Source organism: Colletotrichum tamarilloi (assembly GCF_030869305.1).
Source record: "Colletotrichum tamarilloi strain Tom-12 chromosome Unknown Scaffold_21.1, whole genome shotgun sequence".
Classification (NCBI taxonomy): Eukaryota; Fungi; Ascomycota; class Sordariomycetes; order Glomerellales; family Glomerellaceae; genus Colletotrichum; species Colletotrichum tamarilloi.
In genome coordinates, this window is record NW_026849404.1 from 498,072 (window position 1) to 521,712 (window position 23,641).

At 51.4% G+C, this 23,641-nt stretch overlaps 9 protein-coding genes across 9 annotated transcripts; 4 read left to right on the forward strand and 5 right to left on the reverse strand.

Annotated features, from left to right (window-relative positions):
• Positions 1 to 587: 587 nt before the first annotated feature.
• On the forward strand, positions 588 to 1,274 carry CTAM01_07168 (ARP2/3 complex 16 kDa subunit; the record flags this gene model as incomplete). Its single annotated transcript, XM_060523193.1, has 2 exons — positions 588 to 842; positions 927 to 1,274. 2 exons carry the CDS (start codon positions 588 to 590, stop codon positions 1,272 to 1,274), a joined length of 603 nt encoding a protein of 200 aa, XP_060382324.1.
• Positions 1,275 to 1,513: 239 nt separating this feature from the next.
• On the reverse strand, positions 1,514 to 2,767 carry CTAM01_07169 (methyltransferase; the record flags this gene model as incomplete). Its single annotated transcript, XM_060523194.1, has 2 exons — positions 1,514 to 2,335; positions 2,474 to 2,767. 2 exons carry the CDS (start codon positions 2,765 to 2,767, stop codon positions 1,514 to 1,516), a joined length of 1,116 nt encoding a protein of 371 aa, XP_060382325.1.
• A 1,409-nt stretch (positions 2,768 to 4,176) lies between these two features.
• Positions 4,177 to 7,470, forward strand: CTAM01_07170 (uncharacterized protein; the record flags this gene model as incomplete). Its single annotated transcript, XM_060523195.1, has 7 exons — positions 4,177 to 4,325; positions 4,400 to 4,413; positions 4,472 to 4,515; positions 4,571 to 4,860; positions 4,915 to 5,249; positions 5,300 to 7,260; positions 7,312 to 7,470. The coding sequence occupies 7 exons, from the start codon at positions 4,177 to 4,179 to the stop codon at positions 7,468 to 7,470; spliced, it is 2,952 nt and encodes a 983-aa protein (XP_060382326.1).
• Positions 7,471 to 8,630: 1,160 nt separating this feature from the next.
• On the reverse strand, positions 8,631 to 10,049 carry CTAM01_07171 (uncharacterized protein; the record flags this gene model as incomplete). The annotated part of the gene is made up of 2 exons (XM_060523196.1): positions 8,631 to 9,060; positions 9,112 to 10,049. 2 exons carry the CDS (start codon positions 10,047 to 10,049, stop codon positions 8,631 to 8,633), a joined length of 1,368 nt encoding a protein of 455 aa, XP_060382327.1.
• A 1,302-nt stretch (positions 10,050 to 11,351) lies between these two features.
• Positions 11,352 to 12,990, reverse strand: CTAM01_07172 (uncharacterized protein; the record flags this gene model as incomplete). Its single annotated transcript, XM_060523197.1, has 3 exons — positions 11,352 to 11,928; positions 11,986 to 12,896; positions 12,952 to 12,990. The coding sequence occupies 3 exons, from the start codon at positions 12,988 to 12,990 to the stop codon at positions 11,352 to 11,354; spliced, it is 1,527 nt and encodes a 508-aa protein (XP_060382328.1).
• Positions 12,991 to 13,391: 401 nt separating this feature from the next.
• Positions 13,392 to 15,181, forward strand: CTAM01_07173 (uncharacterized protein; the record flags this gene model as incomplete). Its single annotated transcript, XM_060523198.1, has 2 exons — positions 13,392 to 13,778; positions 13,835 to 15,181. The coding sequence occupies 2 exons, from the start codon at positions 13,392 to 13,394 to the stop codon at positions 15,179 to 15,181; spliced, it is 1,734 nt and encodes a 577-aa protein (XP_060382329.1).
• A 2,443-nt stretch (positions 15,182 to 17,624) lies between these two features.
• Positions 17,625 to 18,545, reverse strand: CTAM01_07174 (uncharacterized protein; the record flags this gene model as incomplete). Its single annotated transcript, XM_060523199.1, has 1 exon — positions 17,625 to 18,545. One exon carries the CDS (start codon positions 18,543 to 18,545, stop codon positions 17,625 to 17,627), a length of 921 nt encoding a protein of 306 aa, XP_060382330.1.
• Positions 18,546 to 19,110: 565 nt separating this feature from the next.
• Positions 19,111 to 20,821, forward strand: CTAM01_07175 (uncharacterized protein; the record flags this gene model as incomplete). Its single annotated transcript, XM_060523200.1, has 2 exons — positions 19,111 to 19,503; positions 19,556 to 20,821. The coding sequence occupies 2 exons, from the start codon at positions 19,111 to 19,113 to the stop codon at positions 20,819 to 20,821; spliced, it is 1,659 nt and encodes a 552-aa protein (XP_060382331.1).
• Positions 20,822 to 22,337: 1,516 nt separating this feature from the next.
• CTAM01_07176 (necrosis inducing protein) lies at positions 22,338 to 23,115 on the reverse strand (the record flags this gene model as incomplete). Its single annotated transcript, XM_060523201.1, has 2 exons — positions 22,338 to 22,824; positions 22,886 to 23,115. The coding sequence occupies 2 exons, from the start codon at positions 23,113 to 23,115 to the stop codon at positions 22,338 to 22,340; spliced, it is 717 nt and encodes a 238-aa protein (XP_060382332.1).
• Between the last annotated feature and the right edge of the window lie 526 nt (positions 23,116 to 23,641).

Genomic DNA, 23,641 nt, shown 5'->3' on the forward strand with positions numbered 1-23,641 from the left:
CAGTCGACGTTGTGTATACGTATGAGGGGGCACGAGAGTGTGAGATGGGCAACTTTTGGACCTAGACAATGGCATGCAATTATTAGTTTCTACACATGCCATGTCTCAGTGATGTTCTTGTGTTTGCGGGAGATGTGCGCGAGATTTGCATCATTTACAGAATTGTTTATTGCATTTGCATTCCCGGAGGAACAATTCGATGTCCAGCCAGATAAACCAGCGTGGACCCATGAGAAGTGACATCGAGGCTTTTGATGGCCAAGATCCGGTCTACAGCGGGTTAGCACGAATGAACCATGGCACGGACCAACGTCGTCAGCCAGGCGCACCGCCTCAGTGAACCCCACATCATCCACACCGAGCCAACTCCCCACCATGAGCATGCGGCTACCTTACCTTACCTCACCTCCCGACCTTACCTGACGCAAGACGAGAGTTCCTGCGCAGAGCAATCCGACGAAGCTACCTACTTTCAACCACACCAGCGACCGACGGCATATAGAAACCTTGCCGTAAACACAACCTCACCTACCGATAAGTGAACCGAACCCTTTGCGTATACGGCATAGCGAACGACCATACCCACAATGTCCATTCACCGGGAGCTCAACGCCGCCTCGCTCAGCGACGCCTGGCGGACCATCAACATTGACGCCCTGCAGGAGGACTCGGCGTGCAACTTTGACACCAACACCCTGCGGCCGCCGCAGCCCGAGATTGGCGAGGATGAGGTCCGGCAGCTCGCGGGCCAGGTGCGGCAGTTGCTCCGCGGCGGGGACGCCGAGGGGGCGTTGAGGGGATGTTTGGAGTTTCCTGTGTACAATGGACCTGATGGCGCCAAGGTGAGATTTAAGACCCGGGGTTTCTGATATCTAGGCATTCGAATGGAGCTCAGGAGGTTGCTAATCGAGTTATTCCGCGAACAGGATGCCCACCTCCAGACCATCACCGAGGTCCTCCAATCCATCAAGGCTTCCGAGATGACGCCCCTCCTCAAGTCCATCTACGGCGGCGCCGGCGGACCCGAGCTCCTCGACGTGCTGATGAAGTACATTTACAAGGGCATGGCCGGCTCTGCGGCTTCTGGAGGACTGAGGTCGCCGCCGCCGCAGGCCGCGCCGAGCGGGTTCAGCCAGATGGGCGGTCGCCCCGGAGCCACCAACGAGAACGTCGGTAGCGCGATGAGCGTGTTGCTTAGCTGGCACGAGAAGGTTGTCGACGTGGCTGGGTTGGGAACTATTGGTCGTGTCATGACGGATTGGAGACGGGTTTAAGGGGGCGAGAAGGACGAGGAGTAGTGAGAGAGAGGGGGCGGAAAAGAAAAGGGGGTGTAATGAACTTCATGACGAGTATGGGCATGCTCGGGGTTTTGGGCGTGTCTTTTTTTACTGAATCAAATTAGAAAAAGACTGGGCGTGCCGACAAATGAAATCCATAGAATTTTTTGTTTTGACTCTGATTTTACAGGTTTTACAGTTGATTTCTTACAAATGTGCCAGGTTCGGCATCATATCTAATTGGACTCTAAGATGTCCTTGAGGTTCACGTCTCCGCTTCCTCTCGGCAGCGCCGTGGGCTGGTCGGCGCCCTCGTGCCACCCGATCATGTAAATGATTCTAAACGTGGCGGGGATGCTCCCGTCCTCGTTGCCGTGGAGCTCCCTGTAGATGCCCTCGTTGGCCAGCAGCAGCTCCCTCCTGATGGCGCCCATTTCCCTGCCGAGGATGGCGTTGCCCTCGCCCATGGCCTGCAGGTCTTGCATGAGCGCAAAGGTGTCTGGGTAGTCTACGACAATGTCGTCCACGTCGACGGTCAGCATCTTGAAGCCGGCGCGCTGCATCAGGCCGCCCACGTCGCGGACGTCAGCGAGGGGAGACACGTGCGGGGAGATGCCGCCACGGCGCTCCTGTTCCGCGAGCTGGAGGGAGGTGCGCAGCTCAAAGAGGCTGTCGCCGCCGAGCATGGCGCCGATGAAGGGAGCGTCTGGCTTGAGGACGTTGTTGATCTGCGTTAGGACGCCCGGGAGGTCGTTGATCCAGTGTAAAGACAGGGAGGAGAGGACAAGGTCGAAGGAGGCGGGCTCGAAGGGGACGTGTTCCTCGTCGACGAGGACGGTGCGGGTGATGGAGATGTCGTTGTTGAAGGGTAGGTCGGCGTCGCGGTGAAGGAGGGTGTGGGAGGACTCCGCGGCGACGAGTTCGCCTATGCGGGTGGCGAGGGGTTCTGAGATTGGTTTCGAGGGGTCCGGGTCTGGGTTCTCGCGGGTGAGGGCGCGGGCTACGTTGCAGGAGTTTGCGCCTAGGTCGAGGGCGCGGGGAAAGCTTCGTTTGATGTCCTGTTGGAGAGCAATGTATTAGTGTCTGGTTTGTCTCTAGAGGCATTGGCCATCGTGGATGCTGTCAGGTTGAGGTCTGCCGTAAAGCAATGCTCTGGGAGAGGGGGATCATGGATATGATGGTGGTGATGTTCTCACCAGTAACCTCTCGCACAGCCGGTTTGCGACTTCATCTTTGAGGTAATCTGCTTGCCGGCTGGCCTCGGGATTCGATGCTGCGCGCTCCTTTTGCAGCCATTTTGTGCGACGGTTGAAGACCTGAAAGGCAGCAGAGCCGCCGCCGGATGTTACGGCGTAGGACCGGCGTATGGTTGTGGAGGGGGATCCGGCGAAGAACCGGGAGCTCGGTGCGGCGGCGAGGCACACCACCCGTCTGGTCGTGGAGTTCATCACCGGCGCCGCATATCTGCACCGGAGTGCTGAGACGGACATGGGGGAAAAGGATTGTGTGACTTTTTGGAATTGAGAATCCTGCAGAAGAACAAAGAGACGGTGGCGGCTGTGGTATGTGGTAGGATTTGGGTTTTTTGTTGAATAAAAGAAGGTTTTCTTATTATGGATTGACAGACGGGAGGGGAGCTCTTTCCTTCTGCATGGGAATTTCAGCAACTTCGATGATGCAGTACTTTGGTTTGGCTTGTCAGCACACTTTGGAGCTTGCCAATTGACGGGAACCAACCGAGTTTAGCGCGCATAGTTACGTACCTTTCTGACGGGGAAGGTGTCGCTCCTGCACGGGCCTGTAGCGTGCGTGCCCCCCCGGTCAAAGTCCCCTCTCTTGAGTTTCTGTCTCCCCAACTTCATCAGTCAGCAACGGGGAGCATGTTCAATGGCTTGAGAAATTGGTCGATGGAAGTACCTTGCAACACCCCTGACGCGCCCAGTCTTCAAGCAGCGGGCACACTGGGCGCACAGCAGCAAGGCCGCCCGCGAAGAGCCCAGTCTATGGGGGACAAGTGTGACAAGCAAGCACCTGATAGACGCTGGGACGCTTACCTGACTGTCCTGACGTTCAACTCGCAGCAGCTGTTGATGCCCGTGTTGCGTGTTGTAGACATCCAGGATGCTTTCGCTGAGGTGAGAGGTACATGACCTGTAAAGAAGTACAAGCAGAGGTACCTCGGAGTGGTTTGACGGGCCCGTTCAGACGTCCAATGTGCGGGTGGCACATCTCCACACATTGGCTGCATTCCCAATCCCAAGCCTTCCGGGCTTCTCTAAAGTGTCGTTTTCTCCCAAGCCCGCGAAAGCCCCTCGAACCCCTTTCCTTGGAGTTTCGTTTCCCATTTCACAGTTCCGCCCAGTGCAACATCGCGAATCGACGCCGAAACCCTTACAAGGCCGAACTCAATCTCGAGTCAACCATCAGCCTCTGTCCATTGTCGATAACCCCCTGGTTGCGTCTTCATTACTCGACGGGAACACATTGCTAAGACACGCAGCGGCACTTGCCGGTCGGTTTCGAGTTCGAGTCGCCGAGTCCACAATCCCGCCGTCCACCGATCCGACCGTTGATCTCCCCAAAAACTCCACGCGGCTATCAGCAGTTCAGCTGGGGTAAGCGAGCAGAAATACGAGAAGAAAGGACCCTCGCGCGCGCATGGAGTGATTGCCCAACGCTCGCATCGGAGCAGACAACAACACACGACCCGACGCCAAATACACACCACCCATCGATTTCGCATCCGCGACGCTCTATTACGAAACTCTCGTAGCGAGTCCAACAACATCCGCCAGCTCAACCCCTTTCATCCCGCGCAGAAGAGGGGGGAAGGCATTTTGGAGGGCAGAGGAGACAGCTTCAAACAGATTGCCCGTCGAACCCGGCAAACACCGCAGCCATGTCGTCCTCCGCGAGCGGCTTCCTCGGCCGCTCGACTAGCAACAACTCCAACATGCGAGGGTTGGTGCAATTCATTGCCGATTTGAGAAACGCAAGAGCTAGGGAGCTGGAAGAGAAGAGAATCAACAAGGAGCTGGCCAACATTCGGTGAGCACGCATCTCCCGGCATGTCATACTGCGCTGTCTCGCGACGGAGTACTAACAAGAGTTCCCACGTTTAGACAAAAGTTCAAGGGTACGAATCCGTTTTAGCGGTCAGTCGGCGCGATCTTGTTGTGCTAACTCCTTTGCAGATGGCAACCTGAGCGGTTATCACAAGAAGAAATACGTGTGCAAGGTACGGACTGTCCTGAGCTGCATTGGCTGGTGTTTCGTGCTGACAATCTATGAAGCTCCTCTACATCTACATCCTCGGATGGAATGTCGACTTTGGCCACCTCGAGGCCGTCAACCTCATCTCGGCGAACAAGTACTCGGAGAAGCAGATCGGATACCTCGCCATGACCCTGTTCCTCCACGAGAAGCATGAGCTGCTGCACCTGGTCGTCAACAGTATAAGGAAGGACTTGCTGGACCACAATGAGCTGTTCAACTGTCTGGCTCTCCACGCAATTGCCAATGTCGGTGGCAGAGAAATGGGAGAGGCCCTGAGCGGAGAGGTTCACAGGCTTCTGATTTCGCCGTACGTTTGGTTGACCCCAGAGTATCAGGCCAGTGACTAACAGCAGCGATCCAGAACATCCAAGGCGTTCGTGAAGAAGAAGGCCTCACTTACCCTCCTCCGTCTATACCGCAAGAACCCCGACATTGTCCAGCCGCAATGGGCCGAGCGCATAATATCGCTTTTGGATGACGTAGATGTCGGTGTGGCTCTGTCTGTCACGTCTCTCGTCATGGCCCTTGCCCAGGATAATGCGAATGCATACAAGGGGGCGTATGCGAAGGCCACAGCAAGAATCAAGAGGATAGTCATTGACGGGGAGTACACTCCGGACTACCTTTACTACAAGGTCCCTTGCCCCTGGCTCCAGGTCAAGCTTCTGCGTCTACTGCAGTACTTCCCTCCTTCAGGTGAGTTACACATGAGAATTAGGCTAGCTAGCACAAGCTAACCGCCTTAGATGACACTCACGTCCGCGAGATGATCCGAGAGTCGTTGCAGAAGATTCTGAACCTCGCGATGGAACAAACGAAGAACGTCCAGCAGAACAACGCACAGAACGCTGTGCTCTTCGAAGCTATCAACCTCATCATTCACTTGGATAACGAGCAAGCCTTGTTGAAGCAGATCTCATCTCGTCTGGGCCGATTCTTGACCTCAAGGGAAACCAACGTTCGTTACTTGGGTTTGGAGGCGATGACACATCTGGCAGCCCGCATCGAGACCCTGGAACCGATCAAGCAGCACCAGGACGTCATTCTTGGCTCACTTAAGGACAGAGATATCAGCGTGCGGAGGAAAGGTCTCGACCTTCTCTACAGCATGTGCGACTCGTCCAATGCCCAAGTTATTGTCGGCGAACTTCTCCACTACCTCCAGAACGCCGATTTCGCCATAAGAGAGGAGATGGTGCTGAAGATTGCTATCTTGACTGAACGATATGCCACTGACGTTCAGTGGTACGTGGACATCTCGCTGCGTTTGATTGCCATGGCTGGTGATCACGTCAGCGATGAGGTGTGGCAGCGAGTCATCCAGATTGTGACGAACAACGAGGAGCTGCAGGTTTATGCGGCTCAGCACTCCTTGCAGTACGTCAAGTCGGATCACTGCCACGAGACTCTGGTCAAGATCGGAGCCTACATCTTGGGCGAATTCGGCCATCTCATCGCCGACCAGCCTAAGTGCAGTCCCATTGAGCAGTTCATGGCTCTTCAGAGCAAGGTTGCCGCCTGCTCATCAAGTACAAGAGCCATGATCCTCTCATGTTACGTGAAATTTGTCAACCTCTTCCCCGAAATCAAGCCCCAGCTTCTCAAGGCATTCCAGGTATTCAGCCACACGCTTGACTCTGAGCTTCAGCAAAGAGCATGCGAGTACCTGACGCTCGCCACACTGCCGACAGACGACCTTCTCCGCACTGTATGCGACGAAATGCCACCTTTCTCCGAACGACAATCCGCACTACTTGCCAGAGTGCATCAGAAGCATGCCAACACTAGCGATAAGAGAACTTGGATTGTTGGTGGCAAGGATGCGAACGCAGATGTGGCAGAGATGAAGATGGCCAAGGAGGGTGGCCTCAAGAGGACCTTCAGCACAAATACAAACGGCCATCACGCGGCTAACGGAGGCACGAACGGAACAAACGGCCACGGCAACGGTGTGAACGATTTGGCCGGCCTGGACATGAACAATCTCGGACCTGCCGAACCCAAGACGAAGGCACCAAACCTGGCCAGTGCCGCCCACTTGTCTCCTAACTGGGATGTGGGGTACAACAAGCTCCTGCTTAAGGGCGAGGGCGTGTTATATGAGGATGGGCAACTCCAAGTCGGCGTACGTTCCGAGTACAGAGGCCAGATGGCGTGCTTGATCTTGTACTTCAAGAACAAGACCCCTACGGCCCTGGGCTCATTCACCACAACACTAGATCTTGACGAAAACGAAAAGGGCAAGCTTACATGGGACGTGAAGAACCTGCCAGAGAGCACAATCTATCAGAATGGGCAGTCTCAGCAGGTCATCATGTTCGAGTCGAAGAAGGTGTTTGACAAGAGCCCGACAATACGTATCAGCTACCTTGCTGGTGCCCTGCAGGCTGTTACCCTCAAGCTTCCCCTCACCGCACACAAGTTCATGGACCCCGCGGATCTCTCCGCCGAAGACTTCTTCAGGCGCTGGAAGCAGATCGGCGGTGCCCCTCGTGAGGCACAAGCGATCTTTGGTCTGGCACCTGGAAAGTCGGATAGAGAGTTGAACGAGTTCTTTGTACGCCAGACAGTCGAGGGCTTCAGATGGCGTGTCCTTGACGGTGTCGACCCTAACGCGAAGAACTTCGTGGGTGCCAGTGTCTTGCACACCTCAGAGGCTGGCAAGTTTGGTTGCTTGATGCGTCTTGAGCCGAACTACGGAACCAAGGTTTGTTTTACCCCTGATATCATACTAGTTACGATTACTGACTCTGCCTAGATGATTCGTCTCACGATCCGCGCCACAGACGAGAGCGTCCCTGCTGTCCTCCTCAAGGTTATGCAGGACCGTCTTGCTGCTGGCTTCACGCAAGAAAAATTCCAAGCCCCGACACCATCCGAGATATCGGACGCATTTAGCAACATTCTGGTTACATAGCGCAAAAAAGGGAGGCAGTCCACACCACCGTTGTAATACACATTTTCACACAAACCAAAATCACTTTCTTCGTAATGACACATACCCCACAACACTTTTTGCCTTTTCGTACCCCTTTCTTGTTTGCCTTGCTGTCATCTCTTGATTTTCGGTCCTGAAAGTGTTCCCTTTTTTATATCTGCATGGCAAAGCTATTAAGGGTGGCGTCGGGAGGCATCGTGATAGCAGTCGTTTCCGTGTCGAGGTAGTTGAAGAAGCCCCTTTTGGGTGGTGGGAGGTGTTGTCGTTGGGGGACTTAATGAAAAGTACATGTTTGTCAAGATTGATCTTCATGATGTGCCTATTGTCTGTGCTAAAGCCTCCCAGTTCGATTCTCTCGCACAGCGCCTGCCTGCTTGATCTATGCGACACCCGCCCCGAGATGAAGATGCTGTTGGCGTCAGTCATTGTCGAACCCCTTACGTTTTCTCCTGTCGAAACAAACAACGCCTTTCAGAGACAGCCAACGAAACCGGGTTTCCAGTCACCGCATCCGCATGTCAGCCTCTCGATAGTTGTCGCCCATCAGCATCAATGCTTAGTTCAAACCGTCTTAATCACGAGATTCCCCAAGCATTAACATCTAGCTCTCCCTCCCTTCAGCTCGCCGGCGGCGTGTGAGTAGCATTCTCCGTCAAGCGCGAACACCGCTGACTGTTTATGAGCCTGCTTCGTGCCGCTCGAATACCCAGGCCCAACGTCGATTAGCGATCAGGTACCTGAGCGGTCTGTATACCTCACGTACTGCGGTCAAGTTTCTGTGGGAGAAAACAAAGTAGCCTTTCGCCTGCTATTCCGTGTCGGGCTCCTACTCTGGCGCCACCAATAGCTTTCTTATGCTGGATGCCGCTAAGATTGCTCGAACCATCATAACGTACGCGTCTCTCATATGTGACTATTGTAAACAAATCTAATATATTATCTCATAGCAATATGTAATTGTAGTCTCTTGCGACCTTTTGTCAAGTTTCGGTGGCGGTTCGTTTCTCCAAACAGGCTCGATCTCGGACTCCATCTCGCCCTTGGACTTGAAGAAACTCTCAAACTTTCTAAAGCCCGGGGCTCGTTATTGCAATTCTCGCGTGTTCCTTGTACCAAGAAATACAGTTCCATATTCTGGATCATCGATCGGGCTTCTTCTGGTGCTCAGTCCAGGTTGAAGTGTAATCGTCATTGTTAGGAAGGGCGAACAATGCTAGCTCCTGTTGGTGCTTCCCTACATGGACTTCGTAATTCTCCAAGGGCATCTTTTCGAGGCAAAAAGGGCACGAAAGTTGGACGTCATTATCCACGGGATCAGACCACATTGTGACGTTGGTATGGTCCTTATGCATTCTAGATAGTTCATCTGAATGCCGTGTTTTCAAATGCGTTCTGCACTCGGGTTCTGACGAGAATGTGCAACCGCATCCGGAATTGCAGTAAAATGTGCTGAAGTGATGGTCGACCATGTGCTTCATCCAGTCGCGGCTTCTGAAGAAATCAATATCTGGCATCTCGCAGTCTTTTGCCAAGCAGCTATATGGGCGCAGGTCGTCGTACACATGTTGTCTAAGAATGATTAGCGGCGATAATCAAGGCTTTTATGACTACTTGAAATACCTCCATGTGTGATAGTCTCGTGTCCTAACACGCATGTAGCAAAATTGGCATTCGAACGGCCCGTCTTGTGCTTCCTCCGGCAGGTCTGGGATCGGCCTTGATGTGGGGTCGTTTGCCCTTGTTTCCCACGGGACGAATTCGTCTGAGGAGAAAACTGATAAATCATAGCAGATGGTGCTCTCTGAGACTTTTTGAGAGCGATCAGAGATGGAAGATGCCATCGTATCCTGCTGAATGTTTGTTATGTTGTACGCCTGGTCGTCTACAGGTTGCGAAAGCCTTTCGTGAAGAACCTTCCTGTACTTGAAATACTGACGCCTCCTTGAAAGTGCTTTTCCTAGCCGTTGGGCAAGGTAGTCTTCAATTCCCTTGAACTTGGTGCTTACGTGCTGGATATCGAATGCCTCATATGCAGAGGTATCTATTAGCTCTGAGCTGAGGGATGCGTACCATGGATCTGGGGTTTGAATAGATTTTTCTAGACTCCACAGAGCAGAGCGTCTTTTGCTAACCTCGCTCACGATTCTGGCTAAGTCTGCGAGGAGGGGAGGGACGTCGTCAGGGTTCGCTTCTAAATAGACCTTGATATTCCCTTGAGTCAAGCTATTCAACATGTGGCCATCAGGCGAACTCAGTGCCGTCTGCAGATCTTTAACAGATTTGGAGGTATTGCTAAGGGTCTGAAGGTAGTCGTTCACAAACGTCAGAGTCTGATCTTTGATCTTCGACGCGTCTCGCAGCCGGTAGTCGAGGGAGTTGCGGTTAATTTTGTGCGCGTTAAACAATCTAGCCCAACGTCCGAATGTGAATTTTTCATCCGCCAGGCGCACTCGAAGATATTGGTTCAGTGGATGAGGCTCAGGATCTTGGGCGACTGGTAAGACGCTAGAGAATCGGTTGTTCGTCTCCAACACAGCACTCATGATACTCTTTGCCATTGCATCGACGTGAGGTCATGAAATGAAGGCTGACGTAGGCTGAAAAGGCTGTGTCTGATTGGTGTTCATGCTTTTTTTTCTTTCTTTTAACTCACCAGAGATTGCCACTAGAGACACATATTTATATGTCAGTTTTCCACATGAAGAACAAAGGAGCCCATCGATACTGTTCTGGTTCAGCTGTGACGAGGTCACGTTCTCTAGCCGAATGCTGCATGTGACAGTGAACAGAGTTGCTTTGTCTTTGAGAAAGCGATGATCACTCTTTGTGCACCAAAAATATCAATCGATGGTGTGTAGGTCAGACTGGCTCATCCCAGGAACATGGTCCGCGGAGCTGTTTCTTGTCGCTTCCCTCTCAGTCGTTCGACACGTTTAAGCACGTAATAGAAGCAGCCATAAAATCTATGAAGAGACATCTTGGCCTTTGTACTCAAAGGAAAGTGAAAAGAATTCCACCTTTTAAGCCAAGTTCTCCTGTTCGCTACATTTAACTCGAAGAAGGGCCAGATAGACTGAAGGGTCCATGATTATGAGGGAATTTAAGCGTGCGAACTCTGCTCTCAAAGCTTCCAGCCGCGGACAAGAACGTAGCTAGACTATCCGGAAAGACATGACACCCCTGGAGTCCATGATTTACTAGAGTCGCAACCTTGAACCTGCCTAAGAACAGCGGTACATAGGTATTGAACTCGAAGCAACTGTGGTATTTGATCGAATTGCTAAAGGTGGAAGATTTGCGATAACATTATACATCCATAGACAATATTTGATCATCTTGAGGCCACTGCAATAGCTCTATTGCTCATCAATATGAGGGTTGCTGTCATATCTGGGTTTTCGGTTCTGGAAGTGTTGTCCTTCTTTTTAAGTACCTTATTACATGGCAAAGCTACTAGGGGTGGCATCGGGAGGCATCGTGGTCACAGTCGTTTCCGTGCAGTTGAAGAAGCTCCTGTTAAGGGGTGGAAGGTGACGTCGTTGGGGGACTTAATGAACAGTACATGTTTGTCAAAATATAAAGGCCATGGCAATGCTGTTCGGAATGTGCTGATGCTATGAAAATTTCTATTTTATTCACTATCAAAAGAACGACACTACTTCTCCCCAATCCGCCATGCGGTACGAACCAAATCGTGGTATCAGTCACAGCCCCCAGCCCACAGATTCTCACTCAAGTTGCGTCGGTCTCTCAGTGATGGGTTTCCAGCCTCGACTGGTCGGACCCGTCATTATGGGCTTGGTGTTCCAGAGTGGCGGCCTTGGCGACATCTGGCTGTCTGGCCTTTCCAAGGCGAGCCGCTAAGACCGCTTCTTCTGGAACGGATTGCTTATATTGACGGTGAACATAGACGGATCATTGTCAGGGCGCCGGCCCTTGGGGTCAGTTTTGACCCCGCTGTCAGAGTTAGCCTCGGCCTCGGCCTCGGAGTCAGAGTCTGAATCTTGTTTCTTGTTCGAGGCCTGGTTGGCTTGGCCTTGTTCAGGCTCCGGTTCATCAACATGGGGGAGGGCGAACAGAGCTAGCTGCTGTTGATGCTTCCCTGCATGATGCCGATAGCTCTTCAACGACGAGAGCGTCTCGGAGCAAAGCTCGCATGTTACTTCCGCGTTCTCGTCCAAGGGCTGAGAATTCCGCTTGACCAGGTTGTTGACATGTTCGTCACGTATCGTATTACGATGTTGCGTCTGTAAGTGTTCTGCAGACTGAGACGCAGACTTGAAGGTGCAGTCGCAATTGAAAGGGCAATACCATATCCTCAGGTGATTTTGAATCATGTGATGCATCCATTCATGCCTCTTCCCGAAATCTTGATCTGGCATGATGCAGTCTTTGGCTAGGCAATTGTACGGACGTAGGTCGTCGTACACATGTTGTCTAAGAATACAGGTTAGCTACGGTACAGAGAACGTGTGTCATGGGATGGTGGATTACCTCCAGGCGCGAGTGTCTCTTATGTCCACAATCATGAAGCAGAATTGACATTCGAATGGTCCATCGTATGCTTCCTTTGGTAAGTCTGGGACAGACCTTTCTTGAGCATCTTCTAAGGTCGAAGCGTCGTATGAGGTCACAGAAGCCACGTCTTGAGACTCGCTAAAGTCGTAGATTTGCGGGAGTGGCTTCGAGTGATTGTAAAAAGAAGATGCAACGGTACTTGAAATGGTGTCCGTTACGTTGGCGTCTGCCTGTTCATCCATTTGACGCGAAAGCTTCTCGTGACGAAGCTCTCTGTACTTGAAGTACTGACGCCGCCTCGAAATTGCCTTTCCCAAGCGCTGCGCAAGTTGACTGTCGATTCCCTCGAATTTTGCGCTCACGTGTTGAATGTCATAAGCTTCAAACATCGAGGTGTCTGTACGCTTCGAGTCAATGAAGCGGTCCCATGGCGCTGGGTTCTGAATCGTAATAATGAGTCGCATGAGACAGTTGATGATGTCAGGAAAGCTTTCTATGTATACGTCAAGATCTGCGATTATGTCCTCCTGATTGCCATCCTCGCGCGCATTTGATTGTAAACCTAAATCATTGAGAGCTTTGACGGCGCCGTCAATGGATTTTATGAGACTTATCAGGAGCTTCCCAACATGAAGTCTTAATCCTGACGCATCGCGGAGTCGATACTCCAGGGAAGAGCGGCCGGTTTTGTGCGCGCCAACATTTCCAGCCCAGACTTTGAATCTGGCCTGCTCATCCACAAGCTTCGGGTGAACGTCCAAGGATGGGCGATGAACGATGGGATTTTGGGTAGTGTTTAGAAGATGAGAGAAACGAGCTATTACTCTCGAGACAAGACTCGCGATACTGTCTGCCATCTTCTCGATGTGATGGGGTGAGGATGAGGACTGAGGCAGGTTAGCGAGACCATGTCCGGCTGACTTTCGCACGTCTTGTACTCACAGAAGTTGCCGTGAGAGACGCGGAGACGTCGGCCAACATTCGGGACAACGAGCGAATGAGCACGCGACTCCAAGCGCTGTCGAGGCCAGCGGCAGGTTCCAACGCACGTTTCCAACGCACGTTTCCAACCGAAGGACATATTTAGCAACATTGATAAGATTTTCGACCCTTTGGACAAATGATGAACCCCGTGTTACGCACGTATCAATAAACATATGCTGGGTAGCTTAGGCTGGCCAATCCCAAGGAGATACTTTTCCGGGCCAAGTGTGACACTGCTTCCCATTGCTCGGGATGACTTCCCATCTCTCCTTCCTCTTTCCCTTCCTATTTCTCTCATGTTTTGTTTCTGTTTCCCTCCAACCTTCCTCTCATTTCATTCTCAGCAAGTTCCGAAATCAGCCCCAGCGACAGCCCTCTCAGATACTGTTCAATTGACCATGTCTGGCTTCGAGATAGCCGGTCTCGTTCTGGGCGCCATTCCCCTCATCACGAAGGCTTTTGACGACTACAGGAGAGTTGTTGCGTCGGTTCAGGTCTGGCGCCATTACGAAGTTGAAGTGAGTTGCCTTATTTTGAACCTGAATTCGGAGTATTACAGGCTGGAGAGGATCTGCGGGAAATATCTCTCTAGTCTGGATCCAGGCACGGACTTCGACAGCATGACCAGCGACCCATTCGGTCCGCTCTGGAAGGACGAAGTAGTGCAGAGAAAGATCAAGGCGCGACTTGAGAGCTCATATGGCAAATTTCAGCTTGTCATGGAAGAGTTCCGGAAAGCTATCAACTTTATCAAGGATAAACTTGACCTAGATGCTCAATGGAAAGTGAGTACATGCTCTTATTTATAGCCCACCTCCGTAATTCGCTAACTTCAAGATAGGTCAAGTGGACAGAGGAGTCCAAGATTAAGGCAGAATTCAAACGCGCAAGCTTTGTTCTCCAGAAATCGGTATACAAAGATGCACTTGAAAGTCTTCAAAAGAACCTCTCGATTCTAGACTCTATGATGAAAGACGACATGGACGCGGAACCTCAACGGCAAAAACGATACAAGGGAAGGCTGGTCGGTCTGATACGTCAGACATCTGGAAACATCTACTATGCGTTACGAGATAGCATGCCCTGCAAAATTGATTGCAGGCATCAAGTCCACATGGACATAGCGCCTGATTCCGAGGATGCCACCCACGAGCTGGACGATGCTGAGATCATCGAAAAGCTAGGATTCCAACTCGCCATGACATATCACACCAATACGAGCGAGGTGATTCCCGAGAGACCTGGTCAACAAATCATCTTGGAAGAAGTAACTGTCAGAGCTTCCGCACCACAAGTCGCCTCCCTCTTGGAGCCAACGCCAGCAACCCAGTCGCCTTCTCACCCTCAGCGCAAGGCTGTAAGTTTTGCTTCGTCGCGGAATACCACCGTCACCACAACCTATATCAAACAGCCGAGCACCACAGCAGCGTTGACAAGCACGATGTCAACTCTGAAGCTCACTGCTGGGGCAATCAACCTCCCCAGACAAGTCAATATGTGTGAAGAGTTGCGCAGAAGTCACGAGAATGGCATATCGGGCACGATATCTCACCAAAACGCAGGAAAGTCTTGGAACTTCACCATTTACCCCAAGAAAACCACAGAAACTCCAAACAGCAGGTCCGTCATATCTCTGAAGCAGATCCTGGAGAATCCTCCCAAGACCAAAATGCCCTTCATGGCCAAGATCCATCTAGCCAAGATGATATCTTCGAGTTTCCTCCAACTTCATCAAACTCCCTGGCTACCAAATATCCTGACAAGCCAAGATGTATACTTCATCACGGATGGCTCACGGCCTTATCCCAACCTTAAACAGGCCTTCATCAAGAAAGAACTTCCCGGAAAATTTCCGAAAGATCGTTCCATGAACATCGATGCCCGCGGACTCAGCAGCTCCCCGCTTCTCTCACTTGGAATCTTATTGCTAGAGCTCGAGCTTGGTACTACTATCGGCAAACTGCGGCGTCCGGACGAACCCTCAGATGCTGATGTGGTAGAGAGATTGCTGGAAGAGACGCCCTTAGATGCCTTAGGTAGCGGACGTTATAAGTCTGCCGTCTTCAGGTGTGTTGGAGGAAACTATTTCCGGTCCACGCAGGACTTTAACGATGAGAATTTTCGAAAAGCTGTATATGAACGTGTAGTCGCACCGTTGGAAGCTGACTTGGAGGAGTTCACCCTGTGATGTAAGAACTGTGCTCCGGCGAGAAGGAAGTCAGTGCCGAGCAAGATTTCGCCGGAACCCTATTCTAGTATAATGAGAAGAGTAGCCTTAGCGCGATACGCACAAGGCACTCAACTCGAAGTCCTCGGGGCGTCTGACTGAATTGTTGAGGTGGAAGACTTGCTATGGCATGTCATCACCATAGCCAGAAGTCGATCATCGTCAGGTCAATTTTATGTTTGTATTGCTACACAATATTGATGCGACTCATTAATATCTTGTGACTCCAGACCCTGTCCGTCCTGTGTATAGAATCATCACGAGCATTCGTGCCTTATCCGAAAAGTGATCTCGTCAGACTCCCCGATTCGCTGGCCCCGCTGGTGACCACTCTCCTCCGAACAGCGCTCCGAGAGTTCTTCAAGCTGGCATCAGGGGTGAAACGTGCGAATTGATATCCAGAAACCATGCCACGACCTTGTTAAATAATCTACCATCGAGTCTCCCATGCTAATTCCGTACTAACGAGCTGGAAAATGGGTATCTTCCATGGCGCTTGGCGGTATGATATGAACTCGAGTCTCGTAAGGCAGTTGATAACGTCGTTAATATCCTCCAATGGCTCTGAAATTGCTATGAAGATGTCAGATACATCGTCCGCGATTGAGTCAAACACTACGGCAATTGCGACGAATAAACGCACCCTATGCCCACGCCATGACTACCTGCTCAATGAACTTGACAGGTTCTCTAAGCAAGGAATCAAGTTGATTTATCAAAACACTTGCGGAGGACGATCTACATCCGACGTTGATCCGGTGTTCGAGAGAAAATCTGTCGGTGTTGCGCGCTCCATGTTCCTCAACCCAGACTTTGAATCTAGCATGCTCATCCCTAAGTTTGAATCCAGTGTAAGAAATACCATACAAGAAGACGTTAAGGGGTTCAACTTTGTAAGTCTGCGACAGGTCAGAGAAAAGAGCTTCTGCTTTCGATACGAGACCAGCTAAACTGTCTGCTTTCGGCTCGGAGGGACGATACGGGAATTCCATGGTAAGGCTGTTTCTGACTTGTTCTTTTTTCTTTTCAATTCATCGGCGAGCTCTTGGGTAGGCGTATTTATATGCTGTTGTCCCGGATAACGAACAAAGGAGCGCAGCGACACTGTTCAGTTTCAGTTGCAACAAGGTTCTTCCCAAATGACATCTAACATTGGACATATTTTTATTGTCCTAATCCAGGTGATTATATCGCGTTCTTCTTGGACTGGGCTGGATCATACTGATTCGACGAGAAGGCACCTCATCGTTGTTCGCGTGCCTCTCCTCCACACCGCCCTCTTGGCCCTCGCTTTCGATCAGTATGGAACGTTTGCCAGAAGATCCATCTCTTTGCAAAGTCCCTACCACACCAATTTCGATCTAGTCGTCTCCTAAAATGAAAATAGGAAGCAACCGCCGTGATGGCATAGAGACGACTCCATTGCACCTCAGTACCAAGACACCTCGTCAAGATCTTCCATCCTTACTCATCCGTAAAGCAGCGGTATTCCAAACTTCTTCAAAGCTGCTGTCTATCTTCAGCCACCAGTCTTGCTGGTTATCACCTTCCTCCGAAGATATTTCGAATTCGGGGGACCAGATCGATGAGCGATGAGAAGACACTTTACCACCTTTTTCTCCCTTTTCCCTGCTGACCTCCTGGCCCTCGCTCGCGTTAAGGATTGAAACTGGGCCTGAAGAGCTAGATTCTAAGCCACGGCCTTGCCATAACATTTTCCATCGCCTTCCCATGCGCTCCTCATAATCTTTCTGGGCTTCAGAATTCCGCCGCTCCCCACACATTTCTCTCTCCGCTTCACGCTCTTCGCGTTCTCTCAAATTCCGAGCGGCTTTTATTCGAGAGGCCTCTGCAAAAACTTTGCGCACCATTTTCCTTATCATCATTTGTTCTCTTGCCTTCTTGTACTCTGCCTGTTTTCTTCGTTGTATGTCAACTTGTGTTCTCAATAGAGGCTCACTTAGGAAAGCAAACATAGCCGCTTCCCTTTGGTGTTTGCCCACGTGAGATTGATACTGAGCAATAGAGCCCATGGTTTGAGAGCAGAAGGGACAAGACGTGTTTGTTTCCTCCTTCATCGGACTAGAACTGAGGCTGATCAAGGTATCTAGTTGACTCGGGGGTATCATGTCAGGATGCCGTTGACTTATGTGGGCAGCTGACGCGATCGCATTTGGGTAGGTCTCATTGCAGCCTAGTGGGCATTGATATGTTCTCAAGTGGTTGGCGAGCATGTGCTGCATCCAACGAGTCTCTTCTGAGTACTGCTGGATAGGAATTATGCAATCCCTGGAAACGCAAACATATGGTTGTAGATCACCCAATACGTGATGCCTTTAATTTTTTGAGTTAGTCTAAATCTGAAGTGCATGAATGGCAGCATTGAATTGCTATGCTATCTTACTTACATCCACTTATCTTGGTCACTGTGACTGAGCATCAGCGTCATATTGCAATATGGGCACTGGAATTCATCTGATGTCGACTTGTGAAGCACACTCTCCACCTGGGCCTCAATGCCCCGTAAGATATCGCGAGCTCCTTCGGACAACGTGGATTCCTCGTCTGGATTTCTTATCCGCTCGAAATCGTCGATCAATAGCTTTGATATTGCCAGAGGGGTTGATTCGGCGGCTATCTGATGTTTGCTACTAGCGCCTGAGAGTTGTTCGTTGAGAGGTAGACTTGAATTCGTTGACGTTCGATCATATGCTCTTTGACTCAGTGTTTCTCGTCTTTGGAACACTGACTTGCCCAGGCGGTCGGCTAAAAACTCTTCGATTTTATCCCATGTCTCTTGAAAGAAATTGACATAAAAGCTATAATCTTCTGAGTCTCGTCTCAGTTTGGCAGACATGATACGGTTGTGAGGAGCGGGGTCTCCGGTCGCGACACGGAGTCTTAACAAGCAGTCGATCAGTCCACGGATTCCCGTCGCTATCTGTTGGAGTTCCGTTTGTGGTTCCGTCATGAAATCTTCCGAGGTGTTTTCTTGGTAGCTCAGCTTATCCCATGGGACTATCTGTCCAGTAAGGATCTTTTCTGCATCGCCTATTGACTCTTTAAGGCCGTTCAGTAATTTGAGGAGTTGGCGTTGAATATGCGGTGCGGTGCGCAGATGGTGGTCAAGATATCCTCCGTCCAACTCAGTGACATCGCGAGTGGTGAAGTCGGCATGCCACGTCTTCAACCGGAATAGATCGCTTTTTAGACTCGGAAGTTGGGATGCGACAGAAGGTCCTCCGTTGTACGGTCGCCATATTCTGATTAGCTCTTCGAAAGAGATAATAACTTCGAAGGCGACATCTCTAAGGAATGGCGCCATGTTGAGACGTCAGCCTGGTGTGAGAAGAAGCGATGTTATCCTGTCTTTGGAATCCTATGATGCTGGTTCAGTTTTGTAAGTATGAAATACGTCCCGGCCGAGGACGGCGATAAAGAGGCTGGCTAAGATTCGTCGAATCCGTTTCTGAATGGGAACCGAACGGCATTGATATGTATCTGTTTCAAAAACCAATGAACAACCTTGTACCTCGAAGATGTATTTACCGACGTGTAGAATGACGCTAGATGAGACGATGAAAGTAAGGCACGTATGAAGGACATGGGCGCTGTTGTTGTGGTCCATGTATGTGGTGAGAAACGCGACGAGACGATTCGAGTCTATCCTGAAGGTCTCCTGCGATTGATTATCTGGAGTTTCCCCGCACCGACGAGAAAACGCCGCGTCGGGCTGGCCTATGATAGTTGGGCGCTTATCTCCCCTCAATGTGCAAATAACGGAGAGGAGTCGCCTGATGTGCTGACATCTTCCGGATGTGAATCTTAACGACTGAACATGAGAAATTAGGCTATGGTGACCTTTGAAGGTTTCTGGCCAGCATTGAACGATGTCCGGTATCGAGGTGGTGGGCGTGGTCCTTGGTACCATACCGCTGCTCATATCCGCCCTGGAACATTATCGACACGGCGCCTCAGCGATACGGATTTGGCGGAGGTATGACAGAGAACTCAAAAGCCTAATAACCGACCTAGAGAACGAAAGGATCAGGCTTCAAGATGTGAGCGAGAAGCTTCTCACTGGCATCGTTCCGGACTCCAAGGTCGATGACATGGTCAATGACCCATTTGGCCCCGCGTGGCATGAGGATGCCGTTCGTAAGATGATCGAAGCGAGGCTTTGGAACTTGAGACCCTATCAGATCTTGCTAGAGAAGGTTGGAGAAATCAAGTTGGCTATCGAAGATATAGCAAAGTTAATCGACCTGCCGTTAAATGAAGAGGTAAGGACAAGTCTTGCATCCCAAAAGTATTTACGTGCTCATCCTGTTTCAGCATCCATCATCGAACGGCGCACCTTTGGCTACAGCACTGAAACGCATCATGTTCGCTGTCGGAAAGTCCACGTACACGGGATCAATAACGATCATAAAGAACAATATCACCGACATTGAGTCGCTGATTGATCGAAGTATCGAAATGGCCCCTAAGAGAGAATCACGAGCGAGAGGCAGGACAATGCAGTTAGTTCACGAACTAGCAGGAAGCCTTCACCAAGCGCTATTATCCAGTTTTCCAGGCAATTGCTCGCATGAGGTATACATGCAAGTTATGCCGCAAACGCTAGGGAGAGTAGCTCGCCGGAGTGACGAGGAGATTCTGCAGAATATTATTGTTTATATGTCCATGAACTTCGGCATTGCTGACCAGGCTGGCGGCTTTCATCAAGGATCTATGTGGGAAGAGATCGTCATTCGCTACCATCAACTCAAAAAGCCCAGACGCTCAGTCGACACCAACAAAACAGTGGGTAATGACGTCCTTCAGGCCGCCCCGGACTCTGATTCGAAGGTCACTATCGCTGCTCCAAACCCGATAGTCAACCTTTGCGAAGAAATACACAAGCGACATATCCAAGGCGGGACCGGCTCTTATGGAGAAATCACAGACAAGACTTCGGAAAAGCCCAGAGAATATCATGTCTACCCTGGCAAATGCCTGCCCGGTCGTGATGCTTGGAGTGCTGTAACTCTGCGGGAGGTTCTCGAGGACCCGAGCAAGTATTCCGGTTTACACGGGCAATACGTGGCAAAGAGGAAATTGGCTGCCTCTGTTTCTGTCGGCTTCCTACAACTACATCAGACGCACTGGCTACCGGATATGATTACAAGTCAAGATGTCTTATTCTTGAAGAAGGACTCTATACTTCGCTATAGCGACACCTTTTTCATGGCCACCCTACCAAGTCTAGACGGAAGATTAGGGAAACAAGCGGCCCCCTTATTCGGTTGTCGGAACCCAGCTTTAGTTTCGCTCGGTATCCTCCTCGCAGAACTTGGGTGCGGGAAGACCATGGAGTCGATGCGAAATACCGACGAAAAGGCAATGCTCGACGTGTCACGGCTGCTCTGCGATAGACTGGCGGCGCATCGAGTATTACGCCACGAGCTTGGAGGTACAACTTACGCCAACGCGGTCAGATGCTGTATTGAGGAAGAGTTCATCAGAGAACACCTGGACTTGACTGATCAGGATTTCAGGCAAGAAGTGTATGAACGAGTTGTGAGGCCGATAGAGGACGAGCATACCGCATACATGTAATGGATTTATGGTCGTCAGGTCCGGTACCAGTTGCCTTGAGGAATGCTCTTTGCTTGGAGCAACGCTTGTCCTCGGAGCTTAGAAAGCTTCGAGTCTATGGGGAAGAGGGGTAACCCAATAACATTGAGGTTTCTTGGCCCGTGCCCAACAGAGCAAAAGCCAAAATCGCCCACTCCTGTCAATGTTCAGTTTCGCAGTCTCTCATAGACTCAGAATAGCCACAACAACCTATTTTTCAACTCTGACAACCCAAAAGACCAAAAAGTGAACACAATAGGTGTTCAAGGTGCAAAATAATTGACCCCCACCCGATTTGAACGGATAACCTTTCGATAGCATCTCGACGAATGTCGAACTGGAGTCGAACGCGCTACCGTTGCGCCAGAGGGCCAGATGCTGATTGTTAAGATTTGGGTAGAAAATACCGCAGATCAAGGGCCGCAGAAAGACGACCTGCGGCTTCGGAATTGGGGGACTGCCCGTCTGCGGGGTTCTGCTCCACCTGAGCCACTGAACGCCCCAGTTCGGCCACAACCTTAACCACCACGTGGGCGCAACAACTCGACGTCGACGACGACGAACGGGAATTCTTCAACGAACGGAGACTCTTGGAGTGGGCTGACTACTTGGAGATTGAATCGATAAGCATGCTGCCGACATATCCGTCTACTCCACGAGTTCGTCGGTAATACGGCGAGTTGTCAAAGCTCTTGCGAACCAGCCACCATCTGTTTGTGCATGGCATTTCCATTCAAGCGGCGTTCTCAGAGCCAGATTTCAGCCCGAACAACTTGTGACAGCGGGTGATCGGCATTCCATCTCGATTTCGATTCAGTATTACAAGCGCTTATCCCGCTGCCCGTTGATTGTGATATGCGGTTTGGGCTCCAGCGATTTGAGTTGCTTGCATCGGAGCTCGATTACCCTCTTCGGCAGGCGGCAAGAAAACTGCCCTGGCACGATCTCCAAGCGACTCCAAAAAAATCCCAAGCCTCGGTCGCATGCACAGTCAGCAGCGTCCATCCTAGGCCTTGGGGTCGATGGCTTGTCAATTATGCTTTTGCTGGTTGGCGGGATTGCCCGTTCAATGTCCGAACCGACAACCTTCAACTTGGCAATGGCAGACTCATGAAACGAGCTGGCTTTAGATTTCTTTAGCTGCCTCTTTCAGCGAGTAGCTTGTACGGCGATGATGATGTTCTGTATTTGTTGTGGAGGTCGCCGCCAGTCGAGACTTCCGTATCTTGCGTACGAAATGTGTTATCGCAGACGTTCCCCATCAGTGTTACGCATGATTTCGAGGGCAGAACAGTGGGTAAGAGGTTTATGTATTACGGAGCCATCGTTAGAGAGCTTCAAGGGCCCTCGCTCCTTAGTAAGACTAAAGTATATGCATGAAGTCATCCACGAGGCTGGCCAAATAGCCAGCCTCACAATTAAGTAGTAATCATGGTCTCAGCCACCATCTTCCGGAGCTTTTCGCCAATGCGCAGAACACTAGCAATGAGATACCCTCTTACAAGACAGCCTTGCCGAGGTTGGTGTTGAAGTTGGCATCCTTCATGGGCACGTTGGCGCTGCCAAAGTCGGTGTTGGTGAGCGCGGTGCGCGCGGCATCAGTGAGAGACTCCCACGCGATGAGGGGCTGCTGGCCGCCGACGTCGCTGGTGAAGATCATCTGGTGGTTGACGGGCCAGACGCTCTGGTAGCCGATACGGGGGCTGGTGCCGGTGTAGTCGATGCCCGAGGTCTTGGTGTCGTACTCGCCGTGCGCGGAGACGGCGACGCCGAGGACGGTGGCCGAGGTGGAGGCAGCGGACAGCCAGACGACGGCGTTCTCCCAGTCGTGGCGGTGGCCCAGGCCGGAGGAGGGTGAGTCCTTGGGCATGTAGTAGGAGTACATGATGGCGTAGGCGCCGTTGTAGGAGGCGCCACGGGCGTAGACCTGGCCGGTGCTGGAGGAGCATCCCCCGTTTGAGGAGCCGGAGGTGGCGAGGCCGCCGCTGTGGATAACGGGTTAGAGATGGACTGAGTGAGGTGCTTGTTTAAGTGAGGTGAACATACCCAGTGTCACCAGCAGCGTTCACGGCAGGGAAGGGCACGCAGCCGTTGACGACCTTCAAGTAAGGCTTGTACTTGAGATACAAGCTACCGACGGTGCCTGAGGGAACGGTCTCGGGGAAGCCAACGACGGCATCGTGAGCAATGACGGCACGGCGTTCGAGAGGAGCGGCGGTGACAGTGCCGGCAGCGGCAGCGAGCCATGCACCGAGACGGAGGAGAGAAGGCGCCATCGTGAACCGAAGATATGATTGGGTATGAAGAGGTGGCGAAAGAGGTGTGAGATGAAGAGGTAGATAAGTAGTCTCTCAGATGAACCGGGAGATCGTCTCTAAATATGTGTATCCGATGTCTGAAACTGTCACGACTGCAGATGATGGCTGTGACGTGGGGAATCTGACTCGGCGGAGGGAAAGAATACTAGCAAACTTGGATGTTGTGATAGACCAGGCCTCGTTCCTGCGTCCGATCAGCGTCGTCTTGCATCTTATAGCTCCTCCCCCGACTCTCGTCGTCTTCTCGGTCCTCTCACGACATGCCATTCATCCACGCGGGCCAGAGAGAGGGTGTCAGCAAGGGGCCACAGCAACCAGGGCGACACGAACCAATACCCCACAAAGCTCATCATCTCCGAGGCTACGGCGCCCCCCTCTGAATGTTAGATGGTTAATCATTCGAGTATCTGAGCTTGTCTATGACCTCTTGACCCCGCCCGTGGCATGGCATTGCGACGCAATTGGGCCATGTGAGGTCTGTAAG